The following is an 18,763-nucleotide window of genomic DNA, read 5'->3' as shown; positions in this document are numbered from 1 at the left end:
GTACCAAAGACACTGGGATTATTAAGGATGTTAAGTGGCAAGTTTTACAGTCGCCAGGGACAAGAACAGGTAATGCAGATTGGCTTAATCTTAGAAAACATTTTCACCAAAGTCCACTTAAGGACAAAGTTGAGTAAACCTTGAACATGATAGATTTTCACCTGAATTTGCTCTAAATTATACACTATGTGGGTGTATTCATTAATAAGGATTCATGAAGCTGTTCACTGAAGATTTGTGTATTTTACTATGTATGTCATTCTTATCTCAATAAGGAAAATTAAAAGAAAATTTCAAGAATGAACCTAGTCCTCTTGGGTCTGGAAATATAGCCCAAAGAAGTTTCCTGGAAGCACTATTTATCTTTCAATCTTCTTATTTTATCTTACTTGGGAATTTTGTGTCCTTGTCCATAACATATACTTTTTATTTGTTGATTTTAAAATATTCCTTCCCTTGCATGTTTACAATTTTCCAGTTAGCTTTCTCTTTGGCCATTTCATGGAGTTTGTCTTTATCTTGCAGGTGAAGAACTATATGACAGACTAAATGCCTTGGCCTCTGCCTTGTACTTTATTCTTTCTAATTTACTGTGTTGCCTCTGTTCTTTCTGTGACCATATTAGTTCATGAGAGCATTGCTTTTTTGAGTCAGACTTCTAAACTACAGTGGGTTCAACTATCTACTGAACTCCTTGAGGGCAGGGATTTATGTTTGTTTTGTTCACTGCAGGTTCCCCAGAGTATATAACAGTGCCTGGCATGTACTATGTATTACTGAATATGTAATATTCAATAAATGTTGAGTATTGGAAGAGCATTGCTTACAAATTCACCTTTTATTGAGCTGAGTTTTTTTTTTTCTTTAAGTGTATGTAATAATTTAGAACATTTTGAATGCATTTGCTAGAATTCAGTCCTTTGATTTGAATATAGCTTGTCCATTTGAAAGGTACAATAAAATTCGAAATCACTTGTTTTTGATTGCTCTGTATAGATGATAAACAGATGAAGAAAGTGAGACAATTTAGTCTTCATACAAAGATCTGATATTTAACATTGAAAAAAGTCTCTTAGAATGGACAATTGAAAAGTTTTATTGCAGTGTTTGAGAGAAGACAAAGTTCCTGCTCCAAATATTGCTGCAAGTTGTAGAAGACCTTAATTAGTGTTTTTAATTAACACAAGATCAAATGGACATTTATGCTAATGATTTAATGTAAGTGAGAAATAGAAGTTAAAATAATGTTTACATTATTTCAGTAGTGTTTTGTTAGTATCACACTGCTGCACAAGAGAATCAGTGAAGTAAGAGGAAAACATCTTTTAAAGAATTTTAGGGAGCAGTTTAAGATGGGGAGGGGTAAATAGGAGGATAGACAGTGAAGTTAATTAAAAGGGCCATAAGTGAATTATTAATGTAAGAAGACAGTTTACTGTGCAAAAATGTCTTTGTAAATCCTTTTAAGATGCTTCTACCGAGTGATTCTCACTTACCAAGTAATCAGTTTGCTAGACCACCTTTGAGGTTAAAACCTCATGGAGTAAACTGAAGCAGGTGGTAAGTGATAGTCACTGTTTTTCTTTTCCTCAGCTTTATTGAGAGATAATTGACAAATGAAATTGTAAGATAGTTAAATTGATTTGATACAGGCACATATACATTATGAGAAGATTTTCTGCCACTGACATAATTAATCCATGTATCACCTCACATATTTACTTTTTGTGCCTCTGTTACACTTAAATCCTACCCTCAACAAATTTCAGTGATAGAATACAGTGTTAGCACCTGTAGTTATCAGTGTCATACATTAGGTCCTCAGACTTTATTCGTCTTATAACTGAAGATTATACAGCTTTATCAACCTCTGCTTTTGCTCCAGTCCCCAGCCCCTGGTAGACAAACACTATTCTATTCACTATATTCATGATTTTGACTTATTATTTTTGACTTATGATTTTCTTTATAGATTCTGTGTATAAGTGATACAACAGTGTTTGTCTTTTTTTTAATCTGGCTTATTTCACTTAGCAAAATGCAGTCCAGTCTCATTCATGTTTTTTTTGCAAATGACAGGATTTCCTTCCTTTAAAAAAGATGAATAATATTCCATGTTAAAGAATAAAGATTAATATAATTAATTCTTCATATATTAAGTTATGTATAAAATAGGGATCTGTGGCTGTCCAGTTTTTCCAGTATCATATACTGATGAGACTGTTTTCCCCATTGTGTATTCTTGGCTCTTTTATTTTAAGTTAATGGACTGTATATGCCTGAGTTTAGTTCTGGCCTGTCTGTTCTGTTCCATTGCCCTGTGTATCTGTTTTTATGTCAGTTTCGTATGTGTTTAATTACTATTTGCAATGTAGTTTAAACCTGGATGTATGATGCCTCTAGTTTTGTTCTTCTTTCTCAGGATTATTTTGACTCCTTGGGTCTTTTGTGGTACCATACAAATTTTAGGATTGTTTTTTCTATTTCTGTAAATAATGCCTTTGTAATTTTGACAGAGATTGCATTGAATCTGTAGATCACTTTGGGTAGTATGGACATTTTACAATAGTAATTTTTTCAGTCCATGAACATGGAATTTCTTTAATTTGTGCCTTCTTCAGTTTCTTTCATTAATGTCTTATGGCTTTCAGTGTATATGCCTCTCACTTCCTTGTTTAAATTTATTCCTAAGTATTTTACTGTTTTTGATGTTGTTAATGCAATTGTTTTCTTAATTTCTCTTACTGATAGAAATTGTTTTATTGTGTAGAAACTGTACGTTGATTTCTGTATCCTGCAATTATGAATTTATTTATTCTAACAGGTTTTTGGTAGTCTTTAGGGTTTTCTATTTATAATACCATGTAATCTGCAAACTGAGCCAGTTTTACTTCTTCTTTTCTGAATTCTATGTCTTTTAATTCTTTCTCTTGCCTAATTGCTCTGGCTGGGACTTTTTTTATACCACGTTGGATAAAAGTGACAAGAGTGGGCACCCTTGTTACTCATCTTGGAGCTTTCTGCTTTTCCCTGCTAAGTTATGTATTCTTGACCGACATTCCAGCTGTTGAAATGATGATTAAAATGAAAATGACATTGATAGTTGAGGAATGTGAAAGAAATTCACTGATATATTTTAACCAAAGTGAAAATTAGTTACCCCTAAATTTTATTGCCTTTACCACTACTTAAGTTAGATGGAGGAGAAGAGAACAAAATTGTTATTCACGTAACCTGAGATATCTTAATACAATAGGCAGGGTTTGAATGTTGAGGTTAACTTTTATTGTGGTGTTTATTTTAGTGTACAGTTGGTTGAAAAGCCATTTCCTCCTATTTCCAAAGCACATACTCTTGAATTCTCTTTCTTGCCAACCAACAGACTTTCCAGTTTCTGAATACTGCAGACTCTGCTCAGGTTTCTGAGTACTGCACACTCTGAATTCAGCATGGGTTTTCTAACTGTGCCTTTACATCTTGTGTCGCAGTTACTGACAGGATAATAAATTATTTTCTGGTCCAGAAATACCCTGCATGCTATAGATACTCAGAAAACTTTCTACAAATAAAAAGCAGAGTTTAGAAGGAAATCACCGTGTTTCTAAAGTAATAAGGGTGACTTATCTATCTTTGGCTGGCTACAATTCAGTTCCTACTAATAACCGTGTCTTCTTACTGTGCATGTTTATGGAAGTTAAACAGATAACTTGAGACTTGAAAGAAACGAACATTTAATGTGTATGTGTGTAATGCCTGAGATTTGCTTTAAAATCTTCCAGGAGACGGAAGTCCCCAATGGCATTGTGGTGATTGGGGAATGACACGTGTGACAAGCTTGAAATGTTGATATGTTTGTTTAAGATGGTTGTTAGGCCCATGGGTATTTATTATGCTGCAGTTTCAGCTTTAGTGTGTGTGAGTGCAAATTTCTGCAACAAAATGCTTGTGGAAGGGAATGGTGCTTTTGCAGTGTGGATGCCATGGTATCAAAGGAAACTAAGGGCATCCATAAAAAAAAGCCAGTGGGGACATTTCAGTGAATATATTTATTGCTTAAGTGTGCAGGAAGGATGGAAGGGAGGGAGGGATGAACACAAAAGGATGTTTAACATATTTGTTCATTATTTCCCTGGTCGTAATGCTGCTGTTAAATTATTCACATTATTCAGTGTACATTTTTTGGCTTAGTTTTTTTTTTTTTTTTTTTTGGTGTATGTATGTTTTTATAAACTTCCTACTTGCTTTCAAAGCACTCAAAAATAATTTATTTATTTTAATTGGAGGCTAATTACTTTACAGTATTGTAGTGGTTTTTGCCATACATTGACATTAATTAGCCGTGAGTATACATGTGTTCCCCATCCTGAACCACCCCCCATCCCTGCCCCCTCCCTCCCTCAAAGCACTTTTAGTGCAGTTGTTTGATAGAGTTCCTGCATGTTACCATACAGAGCACAGTTAGCACGTGACTAATCGTTCAGGTGCTCAAGCAATAAAGTATACTTGATGATAGTTTCTACTGAGGAGCATGCCTGTCACTATTAGGAAGGCTGTGGCCCAGGTGAGGGCAGTGATCGTGGTGCCCTCCGGGTGCGTGGAAGGGGAGGGGAGACTCCGCGTGGTTCGGGTCCTGCTGTTTATACAGAAGGATGATCTTGGGCAAGTGTTGTCACATTTCAGGTCTTCAGTTTCTTCACCTGTCAACTCTGAAGTATGGGTGGAAAGTTCTTTTCGTTAACACAGATCAGTGCTTCAGAGCCTGTCTTGTGCAGAACCACAGAGCTAGTTGACATAAGAGTTGTGAGAGGAAGATGCCAGGTCCTTCATCTACTTGTTGGGGCTTTCCTGGTGGCTCACACGGTAAAGAGTCTGCCTCCAGTGCTGGAGACCTAGGTTCAGTCCCTGGATTGGGAGGAATTCTCCTAGACAACGAAATGGCAACCCATTCCAGTATTCTTGCCTGGAAAATCCCATGAACGGAGGAGCCTGGTGGGCTGCAGTCCATGGGGTCGCAAAGAGTTGGACACAACTGAGCGACTTCACTTTCACTTTCATCCTCTACTTATTGTTCCATCTCCATCACAGAGGAAGAGATGTGGTATATGCAGATTTTCGCTTGATGTGCTTTTTGCTTTGGTCGCTTCTCCTTCTCAAGCATTTGTATTTTAATCTCTTACATTTAATTATGGCATTCTGGAATAGATCTGTTATATCCCATTAAAGTGATTTTAGTCCTCAGTGAGGAGATTAGAGTATGCTGATCTTGTCTGTTCACTCATTCAGCAATGTCCCTCACTTCCAGAAATTGCTCTCCTTGTTTTTGATGGCTAGTGTGCCTAGTTGTTTTAGACTCGAGGACTTAAACTCTGTCTGCAGAGGCCAGGTAGATAATAATGGTGAATCAAGTCGGTTGTAAATTCTGTTTTTTTTGGTATAGTCATTGTTACTTTTCAGTTCTGCAGCTTTCAGCCTTAATCTTGGGGCCATAATAGAAAATAATGGGGGTTTTGGCTAGCTGGAAAGCTCATGACCCTTCTAAGAGGGTAAATACTACCTGGTTCCAGCCGATTACGCCCTTTGGGCCCTGTATTGACAGCTTTTCTAAATGTGCAGCAGAAATATGGTTGTGGACTGCCATTTTCTGGTCTGTTTTATTTTTTGTGGGGAGACTACCTTAGAGCCTGTTCTTAATAAATGCTTGAATAGGAAATAGGTCTTCAGTTAGTATTTCTTAAGTTCTTCCAGTTCTGTTGTAGTTGTTTGGTAGGTAACATCTCTGCTGGGGATGGTTTCTCTTGTGTAATTGAGCAAACCTGGTGTCCTCGTGGGAAAGGACTGGGATTATGTGGACAAGTAGAACTGGGAAGGCTAGTCTTCCTCTGTGTAGCCCAGGATTGGCCATGTAACATCAGTATATTACAAAGTGTCTCTGTTTTGTGGCAACACTTAGATTCCTTAAATCAAATAATTTGCTGGCAGATCTGAAAAATCTTACCCATCTAATTTGTTTCTTAAATTAAGGCATGCATTTTCCTCTAGTCGATCTTTTATTCCCTGTGAACCCTTCTCCCCTCCACCTCTTCCTCTGCTTCTCACTCACAGCATGAATTTGTGGCTTGTCCATGGTGTAGAATGTTCCAGGGATTGTGTTCATATAGAATCTTGTAAAAATTATGAAATTCAAGAAATGCGTAATTTTCTCAACATCAACGCATAAGATACTGAGAACACATAGTAATCTATGTGTGATATAAAGGAATATTTTTATAATGCTCACTTATGTGGATTTTACGTTATATGTAAATCATAACACTATAAAGGAGATTGAAAAAACACCTTTGGGCAGGAGTCTTGTTTTTTGTTTTCTGGAGCACCTTTATAATATTACGAAGCTGTCCTAGTCCTTAGTTATGCGAGATTGCTTATGACAAGGCAACCCTGAAGAATGATATTCATTTCTGGAAGTTATTTCTATTGGCTACAAGTCCCTTGCTCTGACGTTACTGTAATATAATTGTTGTCTAGGATGGGATCTTCAAGATGAGCCTCTCTCCAGATGGGACCCTCCTTGCAGCCATTCACTTCTCAGGAAAGCTAAGCATCTGGGCCATCCCGTCTCTGAAGCAGCAAGGGGAGTGGACTCAACACGAGCAGGTGTGTCTCTCGATTATGATTATTCCTAGAGTGAGTCTCGCGTGAGGGTGAGTACTGACAATACAGATTTCATTTTTGTGATATTTTACGTTTATTTAAAATGTGGCTCACAGCTTTTTTTTATTCTGATTATCCCTAAGCTGTCCTTTGTTTAAAATATTATCACAGTAGCAGGATAAATGAGGAACAGAGTAGCACTCCTTGCTGATACTGATCTGTAGAACAGGACTCTGTATCCTGAGTGTCCTCTGTCCACTGAACTCTGCATGTCCCCTGCCTCCTCATTCCCCAAATACAGAATGGAGATGTTAATTTTTCAGCACAATTAGCTAATATCAAAGATTCAAAATGTCGTTTTCTTCAGAAGAGTTCCCCTTCTTTCCAGATCTTGTAGTTCCAGTAATCCTGGGCTTCAGGTTGAAGGGAGTTCTCTTTACTCCTAAGGCAGTTAGAGAAGATACAGAGAAGGATAGAACTGTTGAGCTTTATAGTGTCTGGAAATGACAGGGTTTGAGAGGTAAACAATTGAGTTGTTTAGGAACAGATAGAATCAACATCTATTGTAATCTAAAATCAGCATGGGCAGGTGAGGTCTGCTGGTCTAATGCCCTGTGTTGTGATAGAATGAAGGTTTAAGAAAAATCCTTTCAGGTGCATGCAGTTAATGTTATAAATGGTTTAATCCTCTGAGGATCATTTTGTTTGTCAGCACTGTGAGTGCTGATTCTCCTTCCCTTGTATCTGCATGCCCCTTTCCTAGAGGAATATCCGGCTATCAGCTTCGGTGATAGTTTTGTGATTCTGGATAGAAATATATCCCCTGAAAGATATGAATGGATCAGGGTCTTTCTATTAGCATTCTTTTGAATTTTATTTCATCAGAATGCACCATTAAAAGAACTGTAAATGAGCAAACAGCATTTTGTATTTCTCAGACTAGAGGAAAAGAGAAAGGGCCTCTACATTTTCTTACTCTTTCACAGACTTTTTTTTTTTTTTTGCTGTTTTTTTCTCTTAGGAACAATTTTAGGAAGATTTTTTTCCTTTCCTAATTCCTCATCGTGTTGAATTTAATTTGATCTCCACATCTCAGCCACTCTGAGTGGATCTAAATTTGATCTAAATAGAAGAGATCTTTCTCAGTTTTCAACCTCAGTAATCAAATGCAGGGACATTCTTTCTGTCTGTTGTGAAATGAGAACTAAGTTGACTTGTATCTTCTCTCTAGAAGTGAAGTGGATCAGCTCCTAAAACTTTGTTTAATATGTTCATGTGGGCTCATCAGATAATTGATCCAGAAAGTACCACGCATTTTTCGTGGTTATCAATGTACAGTGATGAAATATTTACCTTTCATTATTGGAATAGACCCTGACATTCTATTTTATGTGGGAAATTTTACATTTGGGCGAACTTTTTCTTTAAAGGTGAACACTGATTATTAAAGTTGTTTATAATAGAAACATTGATTGAGTTCTGAAGCACACTTCATATTTCATCTTTTGAGTATCCTGGAATGTCATACATATTGAATAAGCACTATTTAAAAAAATTCATTAGTATGCTCTTTTTTTAAAAAAAAATTCTGGATACTTTTTTTGCTTGCAAAGATCAGTTGCATCTGTTGTAGTCTTTATTGGCACACATTTGATTTTTTAACTGGTTAGACATTTTAATCCTTATTTGCCAATCAATTTCATTATAATTTATTATACTTCAGCTCGTGAATGTTATTCATTAACATTTTATAACGATTCTCTTAAAAACACAAAAATTGTTTAAGAATCTTAACTCAGGAGTGAGTAAATTTAAATGTCTCAGTGGTTTGAAACAGGTCATCAGAAAAGTAATGTGAAAAGAAACGAAGGGACTTCAGAAATGGCCACAAGGATCCATGGGAGGGGCGAGTTCAGGCCAGGAATTCGCCTATGGTGTTGTCTTAGGGAGAGTCTTTTGAACAGAAATACCCCGAGAGTTTAGAAGGCAGTTCGTCAGGAATTGCTGAAGCCGGTTTTTGTGTTGTACCTCTGAGTTTCCACCTCACCCCTGTAGCTCTGATTCAGCGCTCCTCCTACAGCCTGTAGACAAGATGGTACGATGATACAGCCCCTCAAGCTAGTTGTACCTTTTATTATAATTTACACATTTGGGGGGGTTTATGTATCAGTTTCTGTTTATTTGTTTGATATAAATTATCTCCTTTGAATGCCTGAGTAAACTGGAAGAAAGAGGATTTAGGACTCACAAAACTGAAAACCACGGACCCTAGTTGCCATCACCAGCGACATTTTCACGTAGTGGAGTCCTTTGCTGAGGGGTCCGTGGCTTAGTGGTGTCCCTGGACCTGATCCCACTTTGGGTGCCATTCTCACTGCTGCTCCGCACACCCTCTTTCCAGAGTGCAGCCCCTCGCAGGCTGGGGGCTGCCAGCGCCTCCCTCGACTGCTGCTGCTCCGCACCTGGAAGGACTAGCTGAACAGGACTGAGTCTGCCCTCTGAGACCCCTGCTTCACAGTAAATTCTTGTCCAAAGTTGAGAACAGGGAGGGCATTTACCTGATCCATTCTGAGGTTGTGGTTGGAATACTGTACAGGCGCCTCCATTTACCTGTCATCTTTTCTGGCCTGCTCATACATGCTCCCTGAACTGTCCTCTCCTGCTCCCTATTTTTGTCTAACCCTTTTCTGTTTTACTTTCTGAAACTTCATTCCATCAATAAACAGGTTGCTAGGAGGCTTCAGCATTTTTACAGAGCGTTCTGAAATAAATGTATCCGGTTTACAGAACTCAGTAGGATTGAGGTACAGGCATGCAGTAGTCTTGTAGCTTTTATAAAATGAACTCTAATTATACATATTAAATAATAACCTCTATTTACTGAGCACTTATTTTGCCTTAGGGCTTCTCAGCAAGTAAGCAGTAGACCTGAGGTTTGGTTTCATGACTCTTTGGCTCTGATGTCCATGCTCTTTCCATGACCATGTGAGAAAATAAATATATTTTTTAAAAGGTGGAAAAAACCCTATTGGTTAAGCTTTTTATCAGGCTTTATTTATTTGATCTTTAAAAGAAAAGAGACAAATTATTTTTCTCAGTGAACTTAATACAGATTTCTTCAGCCTTCTCAGATATGTTGAACTCTAGAGCTGTTAATAGTGTGTACCATATACTAGAATAAGTAATTAAGAAAGTCTCTCACTGATAAACCCTTAACTTTATGATGGATATCTACAGTACTTCTGATGTGGTGACATGAAGTGAGGGTGTTAACTGTTCAACAAAAGGAGTTTGAACAATCATACTGTGTTTGAGTCTTTCAACTGTATCTGGGGGATTAATCGCATTGGGTATTGGACATTTTAGATTTGGACTTGAATGTATGGAGAGAGTCACTAAAATCTAGTGTACTAGTCAGATAACAGAGAACAAACTAGTGGTTACCAATAGAGAGAGGGAAGAGGCGAGCAGTAAGACATGGGTAGGGAATTAAGGGGTACAAACTATTATGTATAAAGCTGCAAGAATATATTGTTCAGCACAGGAAATACAGCCAATATTTTATAATAACTATAAATGGAGACTAACCCATAAAAATTTTGAATCACTGTGTTGTACACCTGTAACTTAATGTAATACTGTACATAAGCTGTACTTAAGTAAAAAAAAATCAAATAGTGCAGTCGAGTAAATGTAATAAAACTTGAATGTAACAGAGCTGTATAGAGTAGGTTGTTACTTATAATATTATCATAAAATAATAAAGTTCAAGTATTTGAATCTGTACTGAGTCCTAGAGTAGAAAATGTAATAAATCACAGCTCCTTGCGCTTAAGACATTCATAGTCTTGTAAGGGAAATTATTAACAAATAAAGAAAATAATGTGTTAGTATTTTGCTTCCGTTGGTGGTGTTGGGGGGGATTGTTGGGAGTAAATGGTGTTTGTATATTAAAGCTTGGCTTTCAACAGCAATTTTATCTCTTTTGTTTACTTCGCAATCTTATTAATCAGAACATGCTTTTAGCTCATTTTAAGAGATGGGAATAGTGCTGAAGAAAGTTAATTTAGATTGCTAAATGTTAGAATCAATGTTCCATCTAGACTCAGGTCCTCTGACTCCATAGGTCAAGCCTGCCCCCCCGCCCCGGCCCCCCGAGACGAGACTCTTCTCAAAGCGTTTACATGTAGAAATCCTGACTTTAAGTGGGGAAGTTGGGTACTAGCTGAGATGTTAATGGGAAACAAGGAGAGACAACCCATGTGGTTTATATGAATGGCACCTGGAGTTGTGTGCTGCATTATGTAGAGATAACTGGGAATGTGAAAATACTAATAATCCAGAGGTATAGTGTCACTTCCCTGGTGGCTCAGACAGTAAAGGATCTGCCTGCAATGTAGGAGACCCAGGTTCAATCCCTGGGTTGGGAAGATCCCTTGGAGGAAGGAATGGCTACCCATTCAAGTATTCTTGCTTGGGGACTTCTATGGACTGAAGAGCCTGGCAGGCTGCAGTCCATGGGGTCACAAAGAGTTGGCCATAACTGAGCGACTAATATTTTCTCTCTTTGACTTTTTCATATTGTCACTTACCAAATATGTGGTGTCATTTTGTATGTTCATCCCTGGCTGAAAATATTGAAAAACTCTTAAACACCTGAAAAACACTTCCAACAGCTGCTCTTTTTTCATTTGTCCAGCAATAGTCGAGTGACCTTGGGCCAGGTTACGGCAGGCTTTGGATTTCTTTGTGGTTTCTCTGGGAAACAAATGGACAGCCAATTAATTTAAAATGGTACATATAATGTATGGGGACTTCATGTATATAGTATATGGGGACTTTACTTAGAGTATACTGAAGTATATATACTTATAAGTACTATCAGGCACTCAGTCATGTCTGACTCTTTGCGACCACATGGACTGCAGCACGCCAGGCTTCCCTGTCCATCTCCAATTCCTGGAGCTTGCTCAAACTGATGTCCGACAAGTTGGTGATGCCATCCAGCCATGTCATCCTCTGTCGTCCCCTTCTCCTCCTGCCTTCAATCTTTTCCAGCATCAGGTCTTTTCCAGTGAGTCATTTCTTTGCATCAGGTGGCCAATGTATACTGTAGTATATGACCTTACATACTAAATAGTGTATGTAGTATATAGGGACTTAATACTTCACCTTCCAATACTGGGGTGTGGATTCAATTCTCTGGTTGGGGAGCTAAGATCTCACATGCCTCACAGCCAAAAAACCAAAACATAAAATAGAAACAGTATTGTAACAAGTTCAATGAAGACTTTAAAAATGGTCCACATCCAACAATCTTAAATATATATATAGAGTATGTGCATGCTAAGTTGCTTCAGTTGTGTTTGACTTTCACTCTTTGAGACTCCATGGACTACAGCCTGCCAGGCTCCTCTGTCCATGGGAGATTCTCCAGGCAAGAAGACTAGAGGGGGTTACCATGCCCTCCTTCAGGGGATCTTTCTGACTCAGGGATTGAACCCGTGTCTCTTATGTCTCTTGCATTGACAGGCAGGTTCTTTACCTCTAGCGCCACCTGGGAATCCCATGTAGTGTATAGTCAGCTTACTGCTTTACCTTGAATGTTGCCTGAGAAAAAAATTAATGTTTCTGTTGCCTGATACGGACTTAAAAGTCTTTTACCAAATTGTGAATTCAGCTTGTCTGGGCCTTTCTTCAAGCAATACACTACTTTATTAGTTTTCATAATACTATGCTTTGTTTGAATGAGTGTTTTCTCTGTAAAATCTAATGATTAAAGATAGTTTGGAAGTGTCTATTCTGATTTACTTCTATCCAGTTTTCAGTTGATTAAATACTTTGGCTTTCATTGTCAATATGAAAATCCATCTGGCTAGAAATCTGTATTAAGTTTGTTCATGTTTGGAATATATAGTAAAATTGCCAGTGATTTTCATTTCCAACATTTCCCATATGTTATGTTTATATATTTACGTCTCATTTTGGCCTTAATTTTTCTCTGAAGAAGTTCTATTACTTGCTTATTTGTGCTTCCTTAGATGTAGTAGACACAAGACTTACCATTTCCATTTGATTTTATTTTCTCGTTGACACGTGTAGGTGCTGGAGTAATTTTGTGAAGGAGATGAATCAGTGAAGGATAAGTGGGAAGATGATAGTTCTTGTGATTAATCGGAATCTTATCCACAGCTGTTTTCACAGCTTCACTAGACTGTCAGTTCTTTGAGAAGAGACATTGAACACACATTTCTTTCCTGAGATCTAACAGAGGGCTTGGCGTATTAAATACTGATAAATGTTTGTGGAATGAATAAGCATTTAAGGGTTACTTTCATGCTATTGAGAACAAGGTCTTTGTTATGTTTAGCTTCAAGCCATTAAAAAAGAAGTCAACAAATAAAATCCTTAAATCTGAGAAGACAGATTTAAGCCTACTGCATTAACCATAATAGCCTTTCTGTACAAAATCTATAACTGTATTCTTGGGGCATCCTCCTAGGCTGTTTTCAGACATATGGTAGCATGTCATACAGGGAAGAGTGATATGGAGGTTGCTTCTCAGAATATATCAACACAGTACTGGGAGTGAGTGCCAACTCTGTACTTTCGTAGAGGTCTTGGGAACTTGGTGATCCTGTCCTCAAAGCAACAGCCTCCAGAGTTTGTGTCAGATGCTGTAAAGCAGAGCCAGACCATGGTTCTCACAGATAGAGTCCTTGGGGTTCTAGGGTGGTAAGTTTGGGCAAGTTTGAGTAGTATGAGAGGGGCAGTGGGAATGTCAGCTTAGAAAGTGGTTAGGGACAAGCCATCAGGATAATGGTCTGGCAGGTCATCACTGCCTGAGGCAGAGTTAAGTTTGGGATTTTGTTTGCTCTTCTTTCTTAGATATACTGTACGGATAATTCTGTTAAACTCCCACATATTGTAAAGTTGAATGCTTAGTTCAGACATGTAGACTGAATTGCTGTGTACTCCTAAGATAAAGATACAGTTAGATATATACCGCAAAGAATTTAAAACAGATACTCAGACACAGTACATTTGCATACATGTTCACATCAGCCGCAAGCTGGAAACAAGCCAAATGTCTATTAATAGAAGGATGAACAGATCGTGGTATATACTTGTGATGGAATATTATGCAACTGTATAAAAGGAAAGAACTACCTATCCATGTGACATCTTAGGTCAATCTCGGGAACAAGGTTACCTATTGTTTGAACCCATTTATACAAAATATCCAGAATAGGTGAATCCGCAGAATCAGAAGGTACCTTGTTGATGGCTGGGGAGAAGGGACAAGGGAAGTAAAGGTACAGTGACTAACCGGTTTTATTTTGAAGTGATAAAAAGGTTTTGGAACTAGATGGAGGTGGAAGAACACTGTGAATGTACTAAATAGCAGTAAGTTATTTGTTTAAAAGTGGTTAATTTTATGTTATGTTTGTATCAGCGCAATGAAAAAATGATCTCATTAATCCTCTTCTCCCCACAAACCCCCCAAACAGAAAGAATGCATAGAATTAGAATAAGATGCCCTGTTGTCTTGTACTTTGACCTTTTTTTTTTTTCTTCTGAATAAGGCTAGCTTTTCCCTACCTGTGTCCTATGCATGCTGTGTTCTCTGACTGGAATGTCGTCCTCTGTCCATTTTCCATGTCCGAGTCTTATCCAGCTAGAAATGTATCCATCACCATCAGGCTTTCTTTGTTCCTCTTCAACTCGCTTTATCTTTCTCAATGTACGTGTGTGCGCTCAGTTGTGTCTGACTCTTTGAGGACTCCTGCCACCCACCCTCCCACCATGGACTGGAGTCCACCAGGCTCCTTTGTCCACGGAATTTTACAGGCATGAACACTGAAGTGGGTTGCCATTCGCTTCTCCGGGGATCTTGCCAACCCAGGGCTGAACGCATGTCTTGCCTCTCCCACTGTGGCAGCTGGATTCCTTACCCTTGCACCACCTGGGAATCCCTCATCTTCCTGAAGCCTGTATCCAAAATCATCTCTTCATCCTTTGAGGACCCCTAGCACTCTTATCTGTAGGTCTTTTTTGGGGCAGTTACCCAATTTGACCTTAGATTATAGTTATTTATACCCATTTCTTAGTTATATCCTTGAGTGTGGGGTCTGTAATGTCTGATTTTTTTTTTTCCTTTCACAGTGTAAGCACACAGTGTTCATTGGCTAAATATCAGAAGAAACCACACTTTTGAGGAGGTGTGGGAATATTTGTACTATGCCAACTTAATTTTTCTATAGCCTAGCCATCCTAGTTAGAACTCAGCGATCCAAAAGATTGATGAGCTCATTCCCTGGATTCAGCATTTAGCTGCTGCGACAGGTGTTCCCTGACAGATGGTGGGAGGACAAGGACCACAGACAGGGACCTGGAGGCAGGGGAAGAGACCGTCACCTTGCTTTTAGCATGGGTTTCACAAGTGGAGACACCTGTTGTTTAAGCAATTTCCATGGAACAGCCTGGGCCCAGAGCGTGGAGCTTGGCTCTGTCGACTCTAGTACTGTTCGTTCGTGGTCCTCTGGCTCATCTCTGAATTCTGAAAGAATTCAAAAATGCTCTGAGTTCTGAAAATGTTTCTGCCAATGAGATGACCTCTTTTCTGACAAGAGTTCTTGTTAAATTTCTCTGTAATCTGTATATCTTTAAATTTACCCAAAGCCGAATCATAATTATTATTTGTGGGGCTTAAAGTTTTGAAGTGTTGCTCCACAGCAACACTTGTGTCCTCTAGAATGTAAGTGGGATGCTCCCATGGCATCGCATAAACAGATGCTGGCAGGCACCTCTGCAGTGGTGGAGGTGCAGCTGCCGATTCGGAGGCACTGAGAGCTTCTAAGGGGCCTTAAAAATGGTCAGATACGATCTGAATTTAGTTGATTATTTTCTGTAGTACATACCTTATTTTAATTCTTTGAAACTTAATCTTTTTTTTTTTTTTTTTTAAATTAAGTAAGCTAGGACAATTCATTTCTTTCCCTAGTATATAAATAGCCTTATATGGCAACTTTTTTTTTTTTTTCTGATAAAGAATTATATCTTCTGTTCTTGTAGTGACTTGTCACAGTAGTGGAGAGCAGAAAGTATTCTCAGGCTGTGGAAAAAAATGCCAGTTTTAATACAGTAACGTATTAGCCACTGATAATTTGGTAATAAAGCATACATGCTTATTCTCTTGCATTAGATGAAAAAGCACATATTGACATAAGTAGAGCCTCACTTTTTTTTTAGGCTTAAGATTTCAGATAACCCCCAGCTGATATTTTGTTGTTCCCTCCCCGCCATGCTCTTGTGATTCTGGAGGTTATGGAATTACCAGTGGGCCTGGGAATTGTCAGACAGTGGCTTAATCTTGGTTGTTTTGTTAATGTTTGAGAGATGGTGATGTGTCCTCATGTTCACAAAAGTGGGCATGACATTGTGTTGCCATGAGATTAGACAATGCATGTATTGAATTTGAGGATTGCCTGGTTATATATATATATATTTTTTGATTTAGTAGGTATTCAGTCATAGAAAGTTAGAAGTGGGGTTAACACGAAAGTTGTGGTCCAACCTCAGAGCTGTGGGAGCTGACACCTGAAGGGTTGCTCAGGTTATGAGCAGGGTAGCATTTACATCCAGGCCAGTGTTTTACTCACAACAGCATAGCTGTTCTCCTCCCAGTATGCATGTATATGTGTGTCTGCATGCATGCACAGAATTGTTAGTGTATTCTCCTTTCATTTGTATGAATTATATTCCTGCTGTCATTGTTCTTATGCTATTTTCTTCATTAAATTGAGTCACAGTACTTGCATGTGCACATCTTCAGTGTATGAACAATTGCTCTTCAAGATCTTGGAAATATATTTCAACTAGGTGTCACTAAGATCAAAGGAAAGCATCATTTCTGTTTTCTGTTAAAACAGTCCAGAGTTCTTGATGCTGTTCTTATAATTTTCTTACCTTGTTGAACAAAGAATTTATGTGCCTGTGTTTCAAATTCAGCCCGGCTACGATGACCTTAATCCTGATTGGAGACTCTCTACTGAGAAGAGAAAAAAAATCAAAGGTGAGTTGTATGATGTATGATAATTAAAACCTTAAGAGACTCTTCATCTTTAGTAAAAGTACATAGGATAAAGAATATGTAGGGGAAGGAAAACTCTTTTTTTCTTTCTACTACTCTAGGTTCTCTGGCTGGGGCCTTATAATATGGGGTTGACAAAAGATAGATTAATCAGAGAAATAAGCAGAAGTTTGTTAGTGTGTACTTTGAGTTGATACATGGGGTAACTCAGAGGGTTGATTAGAAATTGGGCTTATATAGCATCAAAGAAAGTTTCTAGAGAAGTGTGAAGACAAAGGAAAAGTAGTTGGGATTTCTCAGTTCAGTTCAGTTGCTCGGTTGTGTCCGACTCTTTGTGACCCCATGGACTGCAGCACTTCCCTGTCCATTGCCAACTCCTAGAGCTTGTTCAAACTCATGTCCATCAAGTCGGTGATGTCATCCAGCCATCTCATCCTCTGTCGTCCCCTTCTCCTCCTGCCTTCAATTTTTCCCAGCATCAGGGTCTTTAAAAACGAGTCAGTTCTTCGCATCAGGTGGCCAAAGTATTGGCATTTCAACTTCAACATCAGTGCTTCCAATGTACTAACCAGGCCTGACTCTGTTTAGCTTCCAAGATCAGATGAGGTTGGGAGCATTTAGGGTGGTATGGCCGTAGACTGGAGTTTCTAGGAGTGGAAATAACGTGGGGAAAGTAATGGGATACAAGCACTAGTTTGTGATGTAGATTCCTTTGGTGCTCTCTTTCGCCTCATAAGAGTTGAAATTTGTCTCCAATCATGAACTCTTGTTCCTTCTGGCAGAGAGTGAAGAGAACAACTTTGTACATTTATGTCCTTTGTTGTTGGTATTTAGTCGCGAAGTCATGTCCAGCTGTGACCCCATGGACTGTAGCCCGTCAGACTCCTCCTTCCATGGGATTTTCCAGGCAAGAATACTGGAGTGGGTTGCCATTTCCTCCTTTAGCGGATCTTCCAGACCCAGGAACTGAACCCATGTCTCCTGCATTGGCAGGCGGATTCTTTACCACTGAACCACCAGGAAAACCAAAATTTATGTCCTACTTTTAGGCAAATAGAGGACAGAGAGCTTTCCTTGTATCTTCTTCTTCCTTGCCTCCAGCCCCAAATAATCCTTATGCCAAAGTGGTATATTTTGGGGTGGCATATTCTGCCACCCTACGTATAAAAGTCTCTAGATACCTCTTCTTCACTTTGGAGGGAACATTAAGATTTCATAGAATGGGGACAAGGCAACAGATCCAACTTTCTGCTGGTCAGTTGTTAATATTTCGAGTTTTCCCAAGGCTGAGTCAGAGCTGTGTCAGGCAGCATGGCTCTCCTGTCTCAAGCCAGCATGGAGACGGCAAGTTCACAGGTCATACGTGTGGTCCTTTGTAAGTGAGCGTGCAGGAGATTGCAGAAAGGGATATCTCAAAGGGGAAACTGAGCAGTTATCTCTGGGCCTGGGCTGAGCATGTGGTAGGTAGTAAGTAATGAGAGATTGGAGGGATTTTTTTTTTTTCATACATATCCCATGTCTAAATTATTATTATTTTTTAGTAATGAGCATGTATTACTTTTATAAATAAATAAGACCTGCATTATTTACAGTTAATTAGAAGCAGTAGTGATTATTTAATTGGTAGATGAAAACTGAAAACAGAAATTTAAAAATTAAGACTTTGACTAATCAGTTCTTTTCTTTTTTTCTGGTGAAACTCCCCTAGTTCAATACTTCTGAATTTATAAGTGTCTCCTATAAAATGAATCATAGTTATCAGGCTTCAAAATCTTTATTAAATTATGCTTCTAATTACATTTAAATAGATTAAAAGTACTGATTCATTTATATCATCTGTCATGTTCATATATTCACTTTTGTTAAATAATCATCCAAAATACTCGTTTGGAAAAACATTTTTGAGAAAATAATTTGTCAAAGCAGAAGGTTGACAACATATTTAAATGATTTGCTCTTTTTCATCCCCCCTTTACGTTAAGCTATAAGCTGAGGAACATTAATTTTCATGTTTTCTTG

At 38.3% G+C, this 18,763-nt stretch overlaps 1 protein-coding gene across 1 annotated transcript in view; it reads left to right on the top strand.

The window, feature by feature from the left end:
- Nucleotides 1-18,763, top strand: part of NBAS (NBAS subunit of NRZ tethering complex) — a 308,496-nt gene that overhangs the window by 57,136 nt on the left and 232,597 nt on the right. The window contains exons 11-13 of the mRNA XM_061154831.1: nt 1-69; nt 6,526-6,654; nt 16,663-16,726. Coding sequence (XP_061010814.1) covers nt 1-69; nt 6,526-6,654; nt 16,663-16,726 — 262 coding nt within the window. The remainder of the gene's footprint in view (nt 70-6,525; nt 6,655-16,662; nt 16,727-18,763) is intronic.

Source organism: Dama dama, chromosome 11 (genome assembly GCF_033118175.1).
Source record: "Dama dama isolate Ldn47 chromosome 11, ASM3311817v1, whole genome shotgun sequence".
In the NCBI taxonomy this organism is placed as follows: Eukaryota; Metazoa; Chordata; class Mammalia; order Artiodactyla; family Cervidae; genus Dama; species Dama dama.
This window is presented reverse-complemented; position numbering and strand designations above follow the sequence as displayed.